The following is a 20,511-nucleotide window of genomic DNA, read 5'->3' as shown; positions in this document are numbered from 1 at the left end:
ACGGGCCCGGCGCCGCTGCTCAGTGAGTCACGGCTCAGGCTGCGGTTAGGTGAGTCAGGCCCGTCGTCTTACAGACGGCCATTTGGAGCAATAGATCAGAGGAGTAATCCGAACAGCCGGGAACGGCCACAGATCGAGGTACGCCGAATATACCGGGACCAAGACACCGCGGCTCGGGTAGGTAGCCGTCGAGGTGAGAAAAAGACATAGATGCTCTTCTCGTGAAATAGCTGACCGCCAGGAAAAACCAAACTTTAATTAATCGAAGATATTGCTTTGCAATTGTTTTGAGCATTCTGGTTAACCGTTTTTATGCAATTCAGCATGTGGGATATTTTCTTTTCCTATGCGATGTAGCTTGAAGCAAAATCTATTTCCCTCTTGTTGAAATTTAAATGCGTTTTAAGTGAATACCAATGTGATTTTATGAGCATTGCTGCATTAAATAAAATTATCGGAAAATGTTGCCATCACTAAAATGCCGTTACGGCGGCGAAAATATGGATAAATCCAAATAAGTTTACGATCTAAAGCGAGCATGGTTCACGAGCCTAACTGTATGTACGTTCACATGTTCCATGCTGTAGTCTGTGCTTTATGAAGCACCATTGAGTGTAGCTTGGTTCGCTATCGGAGACTGAGGGGTCGTGCATCGTACAAGACCGGCAGTATACGAGCTATATCCTATACTGTTAAAGGTCCATTGGAGCAATCTTGAAACAATGTTCGCTGTGCCAGCGTACGGAGGCACATTTTGTGCGCAATGAAATTGGTAGCTCTATACATCATCCAAACATAAATGAAATGCGCGTATGTATAGAGTAAGTATATTTCGAATATGCATTTACACCGCGTTTGTTCAGTCGTGTCATTTTCGTTAAGACTAGACTGCCTAGTTGGCAGTGGTATACAAGAAACATATAGCGACATCTTAAACATTATACAATGATCATGAAGGTACATTTACAATTTACACAATACGGTTGCAAGGACATACAGGTTCATGAGTTGGGTAAAGAATGGGAAGCAGGGTACCTAAAGCGGGTCTGCTGTAGTACATACGTCACACATGTATGTACAGATGCAAAATATGCAGCTAAATAGCTCACATCGACTTCACAACCATGGGTAAGGTGAAATGAGACACGCTTTTATGAGAGCTACATAAACATCAGTCGCACCACTTCAAATATTCGCTGCAGTGCACATGAGATATGTGAGTGTTGAAATATGTCCAGTGATATGACAGATGTTGGAAGACAAGGCTTTCTAGGAAAGGGACACATATCCAGCGAGATCCCTGCAAGCAGACCTCCTCCATCCAGCCGGGCTCCTCCGAGACGCCTTCATTGCTGCCTAACCCCTCCCGCCGCACGCAGTCACAGTTCTGCAGACTCGTTCATCTCCCAGCCCCCGCCCGTCTCGCGGAAGAGGGAGCCGACCTCTGCGAACGAGGGCCGCTGTGCCGGTTGCAGCCTCCAGCACTGCAACAGCAGCCGGTAGAGGAGCGCAGGACAGGCGTGCGGCTGCTGCAGGTGCGGCTCGCCGTAGCTGGAGCGGTAGCCGGCCAGTCGCTCGATGACCGCCGAGTCGGTGAGGTGGGCCAGCGGCTGGAGCCGGCACCAGGTCAGAACCTCCCACAGCGTCACCGCGAACGACCACACGTCCGAGGCCGAGCTCAGTTCATCCTGGAAACAGATGGAAGTGGAGTTAATCGCTATAAGAAGAAATAACTAGTAAGTCTGGTCCTTGGCTTACGACGAAAATGGAAAGAAGATCACCCTGATAGGGACTTTCGTTCGGCAAGGACGCTTCTCCAGAAGATCATTACAAGGAGGTGTCCTCCAAGAGAATCATCAGTTCCTCACCGTGAAGAGCGCCTCGGGCGGCCGCCAGCGCAGCGGCAGGACTCGGCCGTCCGGCAGGGAGAAGTAGTCGCTGTCGTACTGCTTTCGGCTCGGCCCCAGGTCACCGACTTTGACCTCCAGCTGGCGGCCGACCAGACAGTTCCGCGCCGCCAGGTCACCGTGAACGATGCCCAGAGATTCGAGATGTTCCATACCGGCGGCGATTTGAGAGGCGATGTAGACCAGCGAGTCCAGTCTGCGGAAGTCAAGACAAGGTTAGACATAATAAGTTCAAGCATATTTTAGGGCAAAATCGTTTATAAAGTCGTTGAGTTTATCATGAAATGCTTCATTGACGTATAACATAGAGGCGGACCAAATTTAGGTATGAAAAGGTATAACCGCAAACACGCAAATCAGCAATCTTATGTTAATTTTCACAGCAACACGGAACCTTACAGAGCAGCGAACAAATTAATTCATCATAGAACCGGTTACGACCAAATCATGCATGCGAGCTCTGCGTTTGAGCCCCACCCATCCCAAATCTCCGGCGCGGATCAGCGGCCAGAAGCGTGATCCTCAAATCGCTAACCCCATCGGTTCCTCGCGCCAGGCGCACTCACCCAAGCTGTCCCTCGCCCCTGGCGCCATCATGGTGCGCTCTACGCAGGAACTCATTGAGATCACCGTGCTCCAGGTGCTCCACCAGCAGCCCCGGAGCCTCGTCCAGGGTGCACAGACCCAGCAGACGGGTGACGTGACAATCGGTGACCCTGCACAGAGGCTCGGCCTCCTGACGGAGCCGGGCGGCGGCGTCCGCGGGCGCCCAGCGGCGCAGACTGCGGGCCGTCGCCAGCCGCCGAGAGCCCGGGTACAGGGCGTCCAGCGGGGAGCGGCACTGCAACTCGCACAGACGAATCTGGGGACGCAGGAAGAGGACTACATTCAGGACCCTGCGGAGGTATTCTTTTGTTTCGCTGTGCCCGGCACCAAAATTGCTGTTATTGTCACACATTTTCTCATTTTCTTTGCCTCAATTTAACTTCGCTACATTAGTTACTTGCTTCGCATTTGGTAATGTCAAATACCGCTCACACATGCACTGCTTCTCGGTGATGAGCTCGCTCACCACGGCTACTCACCTGACCGTACTGTCCCTGACCGATCCTCTCTCCCAGCTGAATATCGTGTTCGTCCACCTCAGCCACCGCCAGCCGGGCCTGATGGTCCTCCCGCAGCCCCTCTCGGCTGGCGTCCCAGACACAGGTACCGGTCACACCCTGTACAGAGCCGGCGAGGAGGGCCGGTCGACGCTGCGCCGCCGACCGCCAGCCGGTCGACGCGGGCGGCTGAGGCGGCGGCGGCGGCAGCGGCGGCGGCGACGGCAGCAGCTCGCTGATGCTGCACACGGATGGCTGGCTGCTCGAGTGGGTGGTGTTGTGCGGCGACTGACGGTAGTTGGGGTTGTCCCAGGAGCGGCTGCCCTCCGAGCCGGCCGCCGGACCCGCTGGCGTGAGCACCGGCACTGCGTAGTCGTAGGTGGTCTCTGCAAGGGAAGGCGGCACGTCAGTGGGGGCGAAGAGAGGCACAGTGGCGTCGAAAGAAAACTGGCACAAGAATAGGATAACAAACATGACGTAAAACCTTTGAAATTGTCAAAAAAATGTTGTTCTTCCAAGAATGCATAACCTCAAAGACCACGTTACTGTGTCATAGAACGATATCGTTATGGAAAAACATCTGACAGACGAATATGCTTAATGCGTAAATCTTGAACGGGTATACTTGGCTAACGTTTGCATGGCGCTCAGCCACCGACTCTGCGGTTGCGTGCCGTACCTGCGGGTTCCTCGGTCCGTCCGTGTCCGGGCGTGTTGTACTCGGAGTTGAGCCGCACCACGCGGTACCGCTCGGCGGCCGCGGCCAGGTCCAGTTTGTCCTCCTCGCCAGAGTCGGGAGGTCGCGAGTAGCCGTGGCGAGGCGTCAGCTGCATACTCAGACGCAGCTCCTTGATGTTGCGCGCCAGGGGCAGTGGCAGCGGCCGGGCCGCGGCGGCCGCCCCGCCGGCCACCCGCCGCCGCCGGCCCAGCAGCAGGACGTAGCCGACCAGCGCCGAGGGCAGCAGCACCAGCAGGACTCCAAGAACCACCAGCAGCACAGTCAGCGACGACGGGCTGTCGACAGCGTCCTCCGCGCCGCCCGCAGACTCGCCGGCACCTTCTGAGGGCGCGCTGAAGCCCGGGTCAACAGCAGGCTGCTCGGCGGCGGAATCGGCAGAGTCGGCGGAGTCGGAGATAGAGTCGGAGTCGGAGTCGACTGGCGGGGCGGACTCGTCGACCGTCGTCAGCCCGGTCACATTGTGAGATGACGGAGCTGGAGGCGAAAACACACAGTGAACCCCGTCAAATGAAGGTCATCTTTTCATTGACTGCTTACTTCGGTTTTCAATGGAAAATTATTGATGTAGCCTTGACTAGCTCCAAGCGAATCACGAAACATTTGTCCTTTTGCAACATTGTTTGCTGGGATTCCGGCTTTTGCAGCTTTCACTTTTTTCAAGAGAAATAGCACACAACAGTCCAATTGCAGTGAATGCAACAGCCCTTACGAGTATGCATTATCAACAACGAATCGAAATTCACGAGTGGCCGCGCGTGCCGTCTACTGAACAGCGTCAAACTGCAAACTCATGAACTACCGATCAAACTCCCAAACTTACCAGTTTCGTTCTGCACTGACTAAAAACTCGTCAACTCCCTGCCCGCGCTGACTCACCGCTGTCGAAGCTGATCTCGGAGATGAGCAGCCAGCTGGCGGCGGTGGTCAGCTCCAGCCGTACCACGCGGCCGACCTGCCGGTACAGCCGCATCTCCAGGCGGCGCGCGTCCTCGAAAATGCGATCAGCTGGCGGGGTCAAGGTCACCGGAGCGCTGGTGAACTCTGAGCCGTCCACAGAGAAGAACAGCGCGGCGCTTTCGAACATCTGCGGACAGACGACAGAGATACGGTCAACAGATGCGTTCAATCGGTCTGTGTACTGTACCGGTGTTCGCGATGGTATCAACCAAGACATGTCATAGTCATGCACCAAGTCGTATTAGAGCTAGTCGTGCCAGTTAGCGTTGTTTGCCATCAGTGACTGATTGAAGTCGTGGCGCTTATTGATGAAACCAAATCGTGCTAGTGAAAAATTGTGACCGACTTTCAAGGTAATTGAATGATCTTATCAGGTTTCGTGTGGCTAAGCAGCCCATGTCATGACATATCGTCTCATCTTTGCATGCGTCTTCTGATGGAGGTTGGCAACTCCGACCTATGACTCATGACGATCTGACGCTCTGACGTACCCTGATTCCGCTGGTGAAGTGGTTACTGACGTGGAATGACGCCGACTCCATCTCTCGGACCGAGTCGAACTGGAACGTCAGTGTCACCTTTTCTCCGGGTCTCCTCTTCCAGCCGACCCATTCCGGTCCTGAAGAGGAAGGAAGGAAGGGGAGAGAGCAGGTGCTTTGTCAGCGGCTCTGCAGTCGGGAGGTACTGACCGACCCCCACCAAACACGATTTGGCAGCACTGTAATGACGCCTGCTGGGCGTGAAGTTTTCCCTTCACCATAGGTTTCACACACAAACTGGTCAAAGTTTGAGCCAGGATATACTAGTCTAAAAATGCAAAAAACGAACAAATTTTGGCATCAATAGATTCAACATTTCATCGTGTGCCTCAAACCGTCCATCATTTGGCCTCAAAGGAGGTAAAAATTGTTCAAAATCGAAGTTGAAAAGATGCTTTCTGAGCACATAATCTGGTAGCAATCACGTGACCTGCTATAAGCAGCTTATCGATAATTTACAAACATAATTATTAATATGCTGCTTTAAACAACATTTATCATACATTTTGAGCTTTCAGTACTTTAAATAAGGTCAAAACATTGCAAAACACAAAAGTTAATACAATAGTCACGTGGGTGTCAGGAAATGTCACAGGTGCGTCAAATTTGTGACTGGGGCTTTACTTTCAAACATCGGATCTACCTGTTTCTTATAGGTATCTTGGTACTGACTTTGGTTATGGGGAATTAAAGGAAACAGTCCACTTTCCTGAAATCAGTATTTTGCTATTGATTTATGATTTTTTATGCTCAAAATAATCATGAAATAAAATAAAACCTTTTTGTAAGAACAATTATTTTCTATATTTTAATATAGGACAAACTATATTCTATGTAAAATAATGTTTGACGCGGAAGCTTATTACGCATTGACCAATCATCTTGCGTAGCTCAAACCTACGCATACTGCATTGGCTGTAAGCAGCACGCTGATTGGCTGACGATGACGTGGCTGCATTCCTGTGCAGGGGCCCGGGAACGATTTTCAAGTTGGGGGGGGGGCGAGCCTAAAATACCTGACATGATGCATATGAAACAGTGGCGTAGCTAGGGGTCTAAGGGGACACGTACCCCCCCCCCCCCCCCATCGGGTTCAAAGGGACCCTCGGGTCCGAGGGGCCCAGCGGCGCCATTTGACCGCTGAACGTCAAACCGCTGGCCGCCCCATGGGGCTCGTTAGAGCACCTCATGGGCCCTAAATAGCCACACTAAGGTCTCCATAAGGGCCCCACGCCGGCTTCTGAGGGCCTCTTGCGCCTTTTCAGGGCACCTCGGTGGTCTCCAAATTGGCCCGTTACTGGCCTCTGAGAGTCCTTACCGGCCTATGAGGGGCCAGTTCTAGGGGCATTTCCCGCCTGTGATGGTCCCACACTTATTTTTCTGAGGGCCCCATAACGGCAACTATGGGGCCCTCATCGGCGCCTATGAGGGCCCACACCGGTGTCTCTGAGGGTTTCACACCCCCAACTCTGAGTGCCTACACCAGTGCCTATTAAAATTAAGCCCTGTATCGGCGGCTCTGAGGACCCAACCAACACCTGCGCATCTAAAAGCCGCACTGGTGACTTTTGAGGGTCCCACACCGGTGAGTCTGAGGGCCCCACCGGCGTCTGACAGTACCATGCCGGTCTCTAAGGACCCCACAGGACTTCTCCTGCCGGCCTAAGAAGGACCCCTTGCCGGTCACTGAGACCCCCTGCCGGCTTGTAGAGAGTTCGCGTCAGCAGCTCTAAAGCCCCCACACTTGTCTGTAACGGCTCCACACCAGCGTCTATGAGGGCCCACAGCAACGCCTGTAAGGACCCTCACCGGCGCCTCTGAGAGAATCACCCTAGCACCTCTGTGCGCCCACACCGTCACCTGCATGACGGCCCCAAACCGGTGCCTCTAAAGGCCCCTTACCGGCGGCTCTGAGGGCCCTATACGCCGGTGGTTCTGAGGGTGCTACCGATAACCGAAGGCGCCACATAAGCCCTTAGTGTCGCTGAGCTTTAATCCCATACCGGCCCTCTAATGTATCCCATGCATTCCATCCCATACCGAGGGCGCCACGTCAGTGCACTCATTGCCCCACACCCCTCCCTCACACCCGGAGCGGGTAAACTGTGTTATACCTATAGCAACGATTTTACCACCGTTGCACGTTATGCATTTCTCAGAGTTGACTCAAAATGGTCCAGTTTACAACTGGACTGCCAAGCTTATGGCCAAGGTCAGGCCCAAATCAAAGCGGGATGACAATAGCAGATGTTGTCAAATCGATACTGTATCAGCAGAAACCATTCAGATGGCAAGGAAAATGCCGTGTGTTGATGTTTAGATGTATAAGGGAAACAAGAAGGAAAGAAGTCCGGAAAAGGGAGGAAAGACCTTTTCTCGCTGCCTCAATGTTGAGGGGGCGCCGCCCCCTCGGCTCCCAAGTTGGGGGGGGGGGCAAGCGCCCCCGCTGCCCCCCCCCCTGTTCCCGGGTCTATGTTCCTGTGCAAGGCACGCATTCCTCTACAAGGCACTCTTTTCGGAATGAGAAATGGAATATCTTCGTCTAGGGTGATCGTTGAGCCGTAAAAGCTCCTGATTTGTGCTAGTCTCAGCTCAAGCTACGAAACTGCTATTCCAGCTCAAAACCCCATGTTAAAAGTGAACTATTTCCTTTAACGAAGAGGGATGTAGCCGTGAATATATTATTGCTTACTCAAAGTTATATCGGATACCATGCACATCCTATGTTGAGCTGATGGAGTAGACTATCGTGGGACGAAAAATACTTCTCCTCTATTGATCTTCCTGTTTTCCAGCACGCACGTCTGTGAGCGTTATGTTACTTTGAAATGATTAACTCCAAGCGGTCTGTAATTCTTCGTTCCCCAATTATGTTTAGGTATCGCTCAGCCGTTTCGCCCTTTTGGAGAATCCGTGGCAATGCGCAACAATCAAACTCAGGTCTGCGATGTCCTGGTCATCCGCTACTGTTTACAAAGAAATATGTTTGTGTTTACAAAGCCACCGATGATATCGGCAATGTCAAACTAGTTTACTTTCTGGCAGTGCGGAACATTTCATATTACAGTAGGAGAAGGTATTATTAAACACACTGTTGTGCTACAGAAAAATGAAATACCTATAGGTGCATCATTTTTGGGATATTTTTCCATTTTGTCCTCAGAAAGCATGTTTCAAAACTTCTCAACCCTCGCCGGCCGAGGGGGTGGGGCGGTTGCCGCCCCCCCCCATAGGGTTTTTTTTCGCGATAGCTCCGAACACGCTGGCGATAGAGAGCTGAACTTGGCATACCTGACCTTTGATCCAAGCCGCATCTTTTGACACCAACCGCATTTTTGGGTCAGGTCAGGTCACTGACCTATGACGTCATAAGTGAACCTCTGCACGGTCTTCAGATGTCGCAACTTCGCAACGCCCTCACTGCCAGAGGAGATGTCACAGGGAAATGAAACTTGCAGGATCTAGTATCCATTATGAGTCTCACAACTTGTATATCTCAGATTTTTCCTAAAGTTCATATGAGGTCAGGTCATTTTCGTGACCTCACCATTATAAGTCAATGGGGAAAAATGAAAACTGCTATTCTGGCGCCGGGAACGATCTCCAACTATCTCAAGCACACAGAATCGTGATTTGATGCACTCCTTGCAAGGTTAGATGCGTCACTTTTGCAATGTTGACCTTCCGTGACGACATTTATGACGTCATCAAGGTCATATTAGTTTTTCGTCAATAACTCCCGATCAAATTGAGCTAGCGAGTCGAGAAAGCCACCAATGGACTCAGGAAGACCTGCCAAATCGAATGATATGCGACATGACCTCTTTCGACCAACTTCGTGACCTGGGGGTGCTGTCCTGACCAGGGTTGTATACGACTCAATCAAAAGCAATCAATTCAATCACGACAAATTTGGGAAACCAATCAAATCAATCAAGTCAGAGCAGTTTTCGGGAATTGATTCAATCGACTCAAACGCGACAATGAAAGGAATCAATCAACTCAATCAAACGACTCAAACCAAGATATACATTAGGTTTTTTTGCCCCACCAACTTGGAAAAGTGTCCAAAGCAGTCTGGTGTACCTACCTACCTACCTACAGAAGAAACATAAAAATATTGTCATTTAAAATTATTAATTGCCATGCCATTCAAAGTTTCTATGTAATAAGGAAGGATACCTAGTGATGGACAGGTGGATCATGATATTGGGTTCAATGGGTAGAATTGAAGCAGAAGTTTCATTTAATGGGTGCAAAATAACCCAGTAGTTGACTTCAACAAACACCCCTTAACCCAAATCACCACCTTTCACCTAAAAGTTGTCAATTTAATTTTGGCCATATTCCAGCTAAGTCATCAGGCCATCTACCCCATGTAAAGCCCCCGTCTGTCTCTTATTTGAGTTATGCGGAGCTCTTCTGAATTGAACCCTGAACTTAATGAACCTAGCTAGGTTTCATGCCACACTGACACCATATGAAAGTGTTGAAAATGTGCTATAAATTTGACAACTTCATTAGGTATGCGCTATGAAGACAGCAGGATAGGTACCTACTTACCTGCCTAGATGTGTCACTGGCTACCAACAGTACCAACGAAGGTAGATAGGTTATATGTGAAAAATTCAAAACATTTTATTGCAATACAATTTGAAACTGTTAGGACTGGGGGATAGGGATGAGCATTAAAAATATATTTAAAAGGAAATGGAAAGGACAGGGACTCTGGAACCACAGGATAAGTTAAGGACAAAGGAAGTAGGAAAAGGAAAATTAAAAAGCGAAAACGGACGACGGTGAAAACAGGGCGCCTGGGGCAATTTGATCAAGGTTCGTGAAATTTACACGTGACGTTTGGGATGTAGGAGGCCCATGGAGGGGGAGCAGTTCCAAATATCACGTGACTGATATGCCCTGCGGCGCCCTGCTTTCACCGGCGTCCGCGAAAACGGCACGGTGCGACTGCGAAAAAACAAAGAAAACGTTTTGCCGATAAGTATGCTAAGCTTTTATAAATCCTTATTCTACGTCTTTTGATTTTTTGGGAAGATGACGTCATTGATTATCATGTAGTATGGTAGATCATCATAAAATAAATCGGTTGTACAGCACCAATTTCGTTTTAATTATTATTTCATTTGAAATAAAACCACTTAATATGTTATATTCGGTAAATTATTTTAAGGAAAATGAAATATATTAAGTATGTTATGCTTAGGCTCTCAGGAGAAAAGGATCAACAAACGTTCTGCCGCAAATTAAACAATGCAGCAAATTAGCTATTAATTTACGTAAACGTAATTAGCGAGACAAAAACGGCGCTTTTGTTTCAGTTTTTTTGTAGGGGTTTCAGATATTTATAGAGTTCAGTGGGTTGTTTCTGAGGAGATGTGGAGATGTGAATTATTAATTAATCACACTTGATTAGTATATAGGGCCTTGCACTTTATCATCTGGATTAAAAAAAAAAGTTTCCTGCTGAGTGCAGAAAGGTAGGTAGGTGCATCGCCAGGTTCTATCACAGGATTGGAGCAGTTATTGCAGTTGATAGTCAAAGTTGGCTGTTCATGTTTACTTTGGTTAGGCCTGTTCTTTATTTGGCCATCTACCCCATATTGCAGTTGTGATGACAAGCAGTTTTCAATGTAGTTTTGTGATCTTTGATGTCATCAATTGGTGTCATTATTTTTCGTCAACTAAAGCTTATCTGAACTTTCCATTCAATCGACTCAATCATACGAGTCACTCTAATTTTCAGGAATCAAATCAGTCAACCAGTCGCTAAAGTCAAACGAGTCAGTCAACCAGTCATCTCGAAAAGTCAATCGACTCAATCCAATCAACTCAAAATACGCGTTGAATCAAATCAATCAATTCAATCGACTTGATTGGTATACAACCCTGGTCCTGACCTTGACCTGAGGTCAACACCCTAAGTTGACCTGACCCGAACAAAAAGTATGTCATTCGACGCGCCCGAGCGAGGCGAACACGATGCTGCCAAAATCGCGGCTCTGTGGCCGTTTTTTGCGAAGTTATTCACCAAAAACTGAACCGTACCCTGGGGCACTTGACCTGACCTCAGAGGTCACCGGTTGACCTAGGACCTTAAAATCGGGTACCAATCTCTGCGTCTCGTAACGGCGCACACGCTCGTTTTTTCCGCGACGCGCTAGCTCCACCAGGGGCGAAACGGCGAGGGGGGTCGTACCCGCCCCCCCCCCTCTCGGCCGGCGCGTATGTAGAAAACCAATAGGTCCGGCGAGGGTTAAACATGTTTAGCAAAAAGCAAATATGAAAAACAAAAACGTTTATGCATAAAGTGTTGTGGAAATGACATTCTTCCTCCTATTGATTCTCCCGACGAACACGTCAACACTCAGACTAAAAATCAAATACGCGGAGCCGTCTTTCACTCCACTGCCTGTACAAACAAAACTCTGATTCCCAATTCCGATCATTGGGTTCGGCGCAGCCGATCATCTGCATTGGAGCATCACTTTAAATCCCTTTTCGATTTCACAGAAAAATGGGCTTCAGCGGGAGGTAAATGCACCGTAAGACGACAAAATTCCGAAGTTCGCCTAGGTAAAACAGCATATTGATTTGAATTGCAGCAAAACAGGTTTTGTTTATTTGTTATTCAAGCAGGGACCGTCAATTTTTCGCGAGTCATCTATTTTGCATCAAGTTACAATTTAGATCGCCATCAAAGGCAAACAGATTTGAAGTGACTATAACAAATGATTTCATCATCAATAATCGATAAAATACAATTTATTATCGTGCAGGCCCATGATAGTATGTAAGTTCCAAACCATCTCCAATCACCGCTCAAACAAAAATTACGGCAGCTGAACATGGATCACTTATGACATGTGAGATCATTTGGGATTGGTGGCAGTCAAACAGGCCAAGCAAACCTGAATTAAGATACAGTCTGACAAGTGGAACTTATTTTGAAACCGGTAACTTAGGTAGTAGGTACTCTTCAGACAAACACTTTGCATAATTTATGTGTAAGTTGCATTATATTAACTACGTAAGCCCACGCAAGCACTGCCCACGCCCAGCATACCATGCATCCTTGCATGCGCGCGCTGATGTATCGGCGGTGTTCTGCTCACGTGTTATATCGTTGCCTCCGTCGCGGCCGTCCGTCAGCTGACCGAGGCCGCCCTCCATGACCTCTGCTGACCCGGTGCCGTCATAGGTCAGGTCAGGTCGGCTCGGGTCCGGCGGCTCCATACTGTAGCTCACCAGGCCGTCTGCAAACGAGCGGCAATCACTTACTCCGAGGACGGTCGCCGCTCGTTTCGGCCCGTCTATACCGTAAACCACGGCGCTAATCGTCAGATAATGACGGTCATCACCGCCGACTTCAACGGCGGCGCCTGTCTGATGCGGCCGAACACCCATTGTGAACACCCCGCGCCCCGTACAGGGGGTGCCGTGTCTCATATGTGACCCGGTGCGTGTGGTCGGGTCACGGGCGCAGAGCGGGCCGCACCCACAGCGCCACCAGAGAGGGTATAATACCGGGTCTGGAGGGTTTCGGGGTAATGCATGGAAGAATGCTAATGGTGTAAGCATTGACTGCAGCACCCTGTATCCAGGATACTCCACCCAGCCGGGAGCTCCAAACATGTAGTGGTCACGTCACGTCTGCCCACTAGTCACGCGTCACGCCACGAGCAGCATCACGAGTCACGAGTTACGCCATATCACGAGTCACGACTGGCCCTCCTCAGCCACGGCACGACTAGTCGATGACTGAATGACCGATGTGACTGATGATAAACGACTGCTGATGACTGAGAAATGGCCCGCTGAGAGTTGCCACTAAATAACGACGGCGCTCGGAGACGGTAGTTGAGCAATAAGGAAAGACAAATGGCCTGCTGCAACCGAGAAGATACCGTTAAATTGAGCAACCGGTGCGATCAAAGTTAGTGAGAATGACAAACTATCCACAAGCGTAAACAGCCATTGAAAAGCAAACATGCACCGTATGGGCACAACTGCAGTTGGAAATGATTGTGCAAACTAACTCAATTTCGAACGAGACAAACACATCCTATCCAGGCCTCGGCCCTCGAGCAACTGACTCAGCCTCATAACACTCTTTAAACCTCTCAGTGACGTATTCAGTAGCTCTGCAGAGAGCTGAGCTACTGTGCACTTTATGAGGTATGCACCTTGGCTGACATGTACGTACACCCCTCCCGGCCTGTTCCAATCCTGTCCCGTATGCACCCGTACCCCACCGTACCCCGTACTCCGTACCTGTGTACCGACATCCGTACAGCTCGGCTCGCAGGCACACGGTCCTCGGGTGCGAGCTCCTCGGCACGAGCCGCACCTTGGCCGCCAGCAGGGGCGGGTCCAGCGGCGTCTTGGCCGCCATGTAGGAGTTGACGTTCCCATCCAGCCGCGTGTGTCCAGAGACGTTCCGGTAGGTCCTCCAGCCGGTCTCAGCGTCCCAGCCGGGCCGCCAGTACTCGAGCTCGTACCGCTCGGCCCACTCCATGCCGCGGCCGTTGCCGAAGCGTCCCTGGGTCTCTGCGGCGGTGATGACGGTGACCTGACCCAGGTCGATCTGCAGGTACTCGTGCACCTGATCGGTGATGGCCTGCAGAGGACACCAGGCGCCACCGCGGTGCTCGGTGCGGATGCGCGCGCTGTGAGCGCCCACAATGTGGTCGCTGAACGAGGAGCTGACTGTGAGCTGGCTGTCGGCAATCTCACCCGACTCCATCCCCAGCGCCTGGTCGCACTGGTCTGTGGGGAAACGGGGAGAGAGGGACACTGGTAAAAAGGCCGGCAGTCGGGCGAAACTATGAGTGAACATCCAGCTAGCTGAGTCTGCAGTAGGCATTTACTAGCGGCAATGCGCTGAACGAATTTTTTGTTTGATTTTGTCATTTACTAGCCCACGTTGAACATCCCTGATTTTGTACCAACTGAGCCAGGGCTGCGGAGTCGATGGATTTTCGGCGACTCCGACTCCGACTCCGACTCCGGCTTTCAAAAACCAGCTCCGACTCCGACTCCGACTCCGGGCAGAATTGTCGACTCCGACCGACTCCAACTCCCGACTCCGACTCCGCAGACCTAGCAGGGCTGCGGAGTCGACAGATTTTCGGTGACTCCGACTCCGACTCCGCGCTCGGGTTTCTAAAATCGACTCCGACTCCGACTCCGACTCCGGTCACAACTGTCGACACCGACCGACTCCGACTCCGACTCCGACTCCGACTCCGACTCCGTAGCCCTGAACTGAGCAATGTTCTAGCAATTCATGAACATTGAACAACGAATAAAGCATTGCAACGCAGTGTGAATAATATACATGGTCATAGGGAAATTAGAAGAACCTGAAGCGATGTAATATATAAATCAAATCATGTTATATTTGCAATAAGAAATTGCAAATTAAATATATTATAGCCACTTTTAATTCTTATACGACGATAACAAGTTCGCCTTCAAATATATGACAATTATGATTATGATCGTTTGCCGCAAAGTGACCACAGCTTCTCATTAGCTACTTTTCTGAATGCTAAATAACGGCTTATTGATGTAAAATGCAATATTGCACAAGTCCATTCATTGCGTGTGCAAATAAACCCGGGAATGTGTCGATAACATCGTCAAAAAGCTCATAAACTGCCGGAAACGTCAACCGAAACAAATGCCGAAATACAGCGCAAATGGCTCGTATAACGTATTTTTCTTCCGTGCGCCGGATTGGCGGAGGTAGTTAGTCGCCCTGGCGTGGCCAGGCCCCATTCAACATTTGCAGAACAGCCCGTTCCAGTCCAGACAATAATGAATTGGGCAGCCGCATGGGCGGACGACTCAAATATCCCCGGTGCCCATTTTTGTAGATCAATATCGGATACCGGTTCCAAGGAGTCGTCGCTGTAGCCCGAACGCTTCGGAGACCCGAGAAGGCCATTGTAGGCTGAGCAGCATGGTTTTCTGCTGGATTTACACAGAGGTTTATTGAAGCTGTGGTGTCGAGAAGTTATCAAGCTCACCTCACAAGACAAGTGACGCAAATCGAATCTTCTATACGTCTTGAATATGCCATTGATAAGCATAAGTTGCAAGCGAAGCTACGATATTTGTACTTACCTAGTGATAGTGCCTGGCTGCGGGCCACCAACATCGAAGTCCGAGAAGCAGCAGGCGTTTCATGTTCATGGAATAGATGAAACTCCTTTAGGAACTGATGTACCACCAGCCTGAAACAATCAAAGAAGTAATGTGAGCACAAGGAAGCTTTCCGCACATTAGAACAAAACTTTTCGCCATTGTTTCCAATGAAATGTAAGCCACTCATTGAACGAAACAATGAAAAACAGCGTTTTCCTCTCTTTCGTACAGCAGAATCAGTCAGGACTAGGCTGATCACCTCATCAGCTTGCTGAACCTACACTTCAGCACTCTGCCTCCCTAGACATTCCAAACTCATTTCTAGGAGACTGCACCGCTCACCCGCTCCTCATCAAAGGGACATCGTATTTTCCCCATACTCCCTGACACCCCTCAGTCTTCACAAAACATCAGTGTACCACCCATCCCTGCCCTAGACCTCTGCCAAATGACCGGACGCAGGGATGGACCGAGCACCGCCGACCACCCAGGTTTGAGTACACCCCTCCCTGCTCCCCCCCCCCCCCTCCGCGGGACGGTGGGATCGAACCCTGTTGTCGGCACGTCACTCAGGGCGGACGGTAAATTAGCAGACCGCCGCTTTGAAGTCGGCGGCACCGGCGGCGACACGCTGCCGAGTCATCGCCGGAAACCTCACGGACACGGACACGGGACGGACACAGTCGGACACTGAACGGACACCGCAGGACACCAAAGGACACCGAACGGACACCGCAGGCACAGCAGAGTCCGACGGACACAACTCAGACTGACATACAACGGAAAGCAATGCTCCAACTCCAACGGCGAGGCATTGTGTCAGATAAAGTCATATTTCCGGTGAAATAACAGCTTGGGTACTCCTAACGCATCACCGGCTCATCAATAAAGCAACTCATCTCTACCAATCCGGGGAGTTGAGAGTCCGAAGTGAGTTAGAGAGTTTGCGGCCGGGGATTTTCGCCGATTGAGTGGATGATGGTGGGGAGAAGGATTGTGTGGCGAGGTGTCAGTCACATTTGATACTGGATGAACGAAAAGTGCACATTTTTGTTAAAACGATATCTTGATCGAAGCTCAGGTATTGTGGTTGAGCTGGTAGTTCATCACAATGGTCATTAGTCATTACTTCGAAGTTTCAACACTATGTAAATCATAAGCGCAATGAAGGTGTGTAAATCAAATCCAGTTTCATTCATTCATGCGCTAGACATTAGAGAGTAATGAAACCGCACCACTTGTTCCATGCCCACTGGCCACTAGTGTTATTCTTTAGCCAAGCTGAGGCCTCTTGCACCAAACTACCTAGCTAGGTAAAATCGAAAAACCGGTTTCAGAATAAGCTAATCTAACGGTGGTAAATTTGTTTGCAATAGCCCAATACATAATCCTACATGTGCTTGCTAAATTTTGCACTCAAATTGTTACATTTGAGACTTGGACTGGGTATACGATGCAAAATAATCCAAGCATTGGTGCAAGAGGATTTTGGTGCAAGAGGCCTCTGGTGAGAAAACTCACGACAAAACTACCCATTTTTAATTAAATCCCTCATTATCTACTTAGAAAAGGCACCTGTTTTAAGCTCAGTTCGATCGCATCACTCTTGTCCGCTGCCTTCCAACTCCGTGAGAAGAATTTACCATCAGCGTTCCGTCTACAGGGTGATTTTTTTTACTTGTTAAAAAGCAATGAGGTCTAGTGGGGTTAAAATACAAATATATCTTGCAAAATTATAGGTATACCAGGATGAAAAGCATGCTGGGACATTTTGATTTCATGCGGACACGATGCAAAGGAACGTCCATCGTGTATTTTACTTGTGCTTGAAGTTACCCCCTCTTTTGCCGACACGAATCAGCCCGCCTGGGCACGTGTTGAACAGCACCATGGACTCCCATACTCATTAGGCGGACTGAAAAGGCTCCTATCGCCCATTTTCAGCTCTGCCAGATATTTCCACTGTTTTCTTGTTATATCTGCCATAGCTGGGCCCAAAAACTAGAAGTTTAGGGAGGGCAGGTCAAGGATTTTGATACTGGCGGCCCTGATGGTGTCTGATTCGCTGTTTTTCTTTCTCCCTGGAGACTGATTCTTCAAAAGCTGCTCATACGCCAGATGGACTGTTTGAAGGTTATTTATGACTACAAGCTTGTTCATGCGTTTTTTAACGTCTTTCTGAGGTATCTCCTTGATCATCGTATGCTTCGAACTGCCTCAATGCTTCAAAATCATCGTTTTGTGTCGTTCCTTACTGAACGGCGGTGGACCATGCGTGCCCGATTGGTGGGACATTTTCAGGCTCCATTGGGGCCGAGGCCGTCGGTCAAAAGGGACAAATGATGACACCATACAAAATGTCCCAGATTTATCTATCACGTGCATTGCTTTTTTGCACGCGATTTTTCGATTTAGGGACCACCATTGACGTTTACTTTTTAACAGTTAAAAAAAATCACCCTGTATAAATGGATAATCCATCTACCGCTCACTGCGTGCGATGTAGCCTCATACCTGAACTGCTCCGACGCGTCGGGAGAAACCATCCATACCCAGCTAATGAAGCGCTCAATTGTTCCACTCGCCGTCAACAGAGGCGCCCACACATACCACCCTCTATTTCTGCCCCGGGGGAGGGTCCCTGCGACCGCAACCCTCGCCCCGCCGGCAGCCGTCGCCCGGTGACGGATCGACATTTCTCCCAGACAGCGACATCGACTGTCACGCCATGTCACGCAAATGTTTTCACGGATTCCGCCGGTCCCGACGTTGTAAGCAGCGCCAAACGGTCCGCTCACGTCGCATCCCAGCTCCCACCGGCAGACAGCCTCATTAGACACGACGTGGTCACGCCCTTTCCTGCTCGGTGAAGGAAAAACGAGCATGTTGTTTACACGGGCGACACTCTTTTGGCGTGTTCTTTCTGGCGTCGGTTACGGCCCGTCATGTCGCGGCGCGGGGAGAGACACGGATCGGGTGTGGCGGTGCGGTTCGCCTGATTGATACAGAGTGAGTCATCGACTGAGTTGCATATATCCCCACCTCAGCTGAAGACCCATTATCTGAACTGGTGGTGGGAGTAGAGGGCCTGTCAGCATGCCCGACACATGCTGACTGTGTGGTGGTGTTGTGTGTCTCGTTGATGGTGACTAAGAGGGTGCACCATCAGGCGGTACCGCCTGTGCCAGGTCATGAGCCCGACAGGTCACTGGCATGAGACACGTGATACCTGGCTGAAAACAGACAACAGCTGACACAGCAGGAGGCGGCGCAGCATGGGAGCAGTGCAGTTGATGTCTGTGGACATGATGGAGGTGGTGTTTCACGTCAGGGCAGAGCACTCTACGTCATGTCATGTGCCACGGCTTTCTTATACTGACGTCTGCCTCCAAACACTTCGCCCCCGTCAGCCAGGCTGCCAGCTCCAAGAAAAGCTATGAATCGGCGGGCCCCCGTGGATGGGCGCAGCGCATGCAAAGCTGCCAGCAAAACGGCCCAGCTGAGGCGTTAGTTCACGCGAACCATCACCTCTTTGAGGATCCATAGGTGAATTAAATTACGCATGCACATGCCGTGGACGAATAAACGTCACGACGCCTTTGTTACTCCACATACCTCAAAATCACAAACGGCACCGTGCAAAGCGGCGCCGGCCTACGCATTTTGTCGCATGCCAACGAACACGCCATGGGAGGTACGATATTCCGACAGCCGAGGGGCGGACCGACTTCTTCGCCTTCACGCAAAACGAAAATAAACACACCAGCCAACCCTTCCACAAGTGCTTGGTTTACGTTTCCAACGCAGGGTAAGAAAACATCCGATGAGGGTCAGATAGGTCTTCTTGTCGCCTTACGGCGCTCGGCTGAGAAAAGTCGCCAAGAACGCACCTGAAGGGCTGAGGGCTCGGAATGCCGACCCAGGATCCGGGCTGGGGTGTATCCGGTCCCCTCCTCGATGTCACGGCAGACAGTGGTGGGAGGGGCTCGGCTCAGACCGACTGATCTCACTCCGGTGATTCATCCTGAGCCGTCAAGCCTCTAAGATAACAAGCGCGCTTCCGCCGCTGGACGGGTTGTATGTTTTGGAGCTCGGGGATCGGGCGTGCGGGAGGGAGGGCTCGGGAAGTCCAATGCACTTTCATGGAAGAAAGTCAAGAGCCGCAGAGAAAATCCGAGCGCGTAATCAAGGGAAGTGCAAGGCAGTCTGTAAGACTTGGATTTGGTTGGTAGATGTTACCAATGCGGTGCTTGTGGCAAGATCTGACTAAAATGAAATGTAGGGCAATATGTTAAATCGTTTCACACTCACCGACAGCATTGCTTGGGGTAATACAATTTTGAGTATCCGATTACTTGATGTACCAGACAATGTATACTTACACACATATTGGTCGAAGACATATGCTAAACTGTCAGGGCTTAAAAAAAAACATTCTGATGCTAGTCCCTCTTTCCCTGTTATTAGAAAGTCAAACTGATCGGACTGAAGCAATCGATCCCGCAAATTAAAGATGTTGTTTTCAGGAGTTGTTTGCCCTACTTTGGTGGCGGCGCCAAACTCAGTATCGGCGTAATTTGAAACTACCCTATTAATCAGATGCAGATATCGACGTGCTTTTATATACGAGCATCTAGGCTGAAAAACAAAAGCTTCAGAACAAAACAAAAAAAAAAACGACGAAAATGAGATTATTGCTAAAGGTTTTGATGACCGGTATAACACATTTATGGCTGCGTAGCTTTATCAATGCGTTAAAAGCTCACAAAGCGTACCACTAAAATCAAGCGATTATCCAGTAAAACGTAATGTTCTGTGTGCTCGATTAATTTTTGTCATGATTATGCCCATGTTAGCAGTCAGCTCTCATCATAAAACCATCGTGATTTATTGCACTATGATAAGCCCATGCCTATTCACGTCGCATTATAAAACAGTGAAGTGCAGGGCAAGTGAGGTTAACACCACCCGTAGAAAGAAAAACATCACATCTCTGTCAGGTGCGGACAGGTTTCGGTTACATCTAGCTACTGTTCTCGTGTCCACGTCTCCACGGCGTTATTTATACGCCGAGGGGCGCACCCAATCCGGCCAGTTGC

General features: G+C 49.9%; 1 protein-coding gene across 1 annotated transcript; it reads right to left on the bottom strand.

Moving 5' to 3' along the window:
• Window positions 1-807: 807 nt before the first annotated feature.
• On the bottom strand, window positions 808-15,423 carry LOC122367410 (discoidin domain-containing receptor tyrosine kinase B-like). Its single transcript, XM_043340453.1, has 10 exons — window positions 15,392-15,423; window positions 13,535-14,029; window positions 12,376-12,516; window positions 5,198-5,325; window positions 4,626-4,833; window positions 3,690-4,223; window positions 2,993-3,396; window positions 2,474-2,769; window positions 1,869-2,103; window positions 808-1,688 (listed from the first exon to the last, which is right to left on the bottom strand). The coding sequence occupies exons 2-10, from the start codon at window positions 14,004-14,006 to the stop codon at window positions 1,380-1,382; spliced, it is 2,727 nt and encodes a 908-aa protein (XP_043196388.1). The 5' UTR covers window positions 14,007-14,029; window positions 15,392-15,423; the 3' UTR covers window positions 808-1,379.
• Between the last annotated feature and the right edge of the window lie 5,088 nt (window positions 15,424-20,511).

The sequence above is a fragment of the Amphibalanus amphitrite genome, unplaced genomic scaffold, assembly GCF_019059575.1.
Source record: "Amphibalanus amphitrite isolate SeventyFive unplaced genomic scaffold, NRLGWU_Aamphi_draft 000867F_arrow, whole genome shotgun sequence".
Taxonomy (NCBI): Eukaryota; Metazoa; Arthropoda; class Thecostraca; order Balanomorpha; family Balanidae; genus Amphibalanus; species Amphibalanus amphitrite.
Note: the sequence above shows the minus strand (reverse complement) of the source record. Positions and strands in the feature narration are given on the sequence as shown.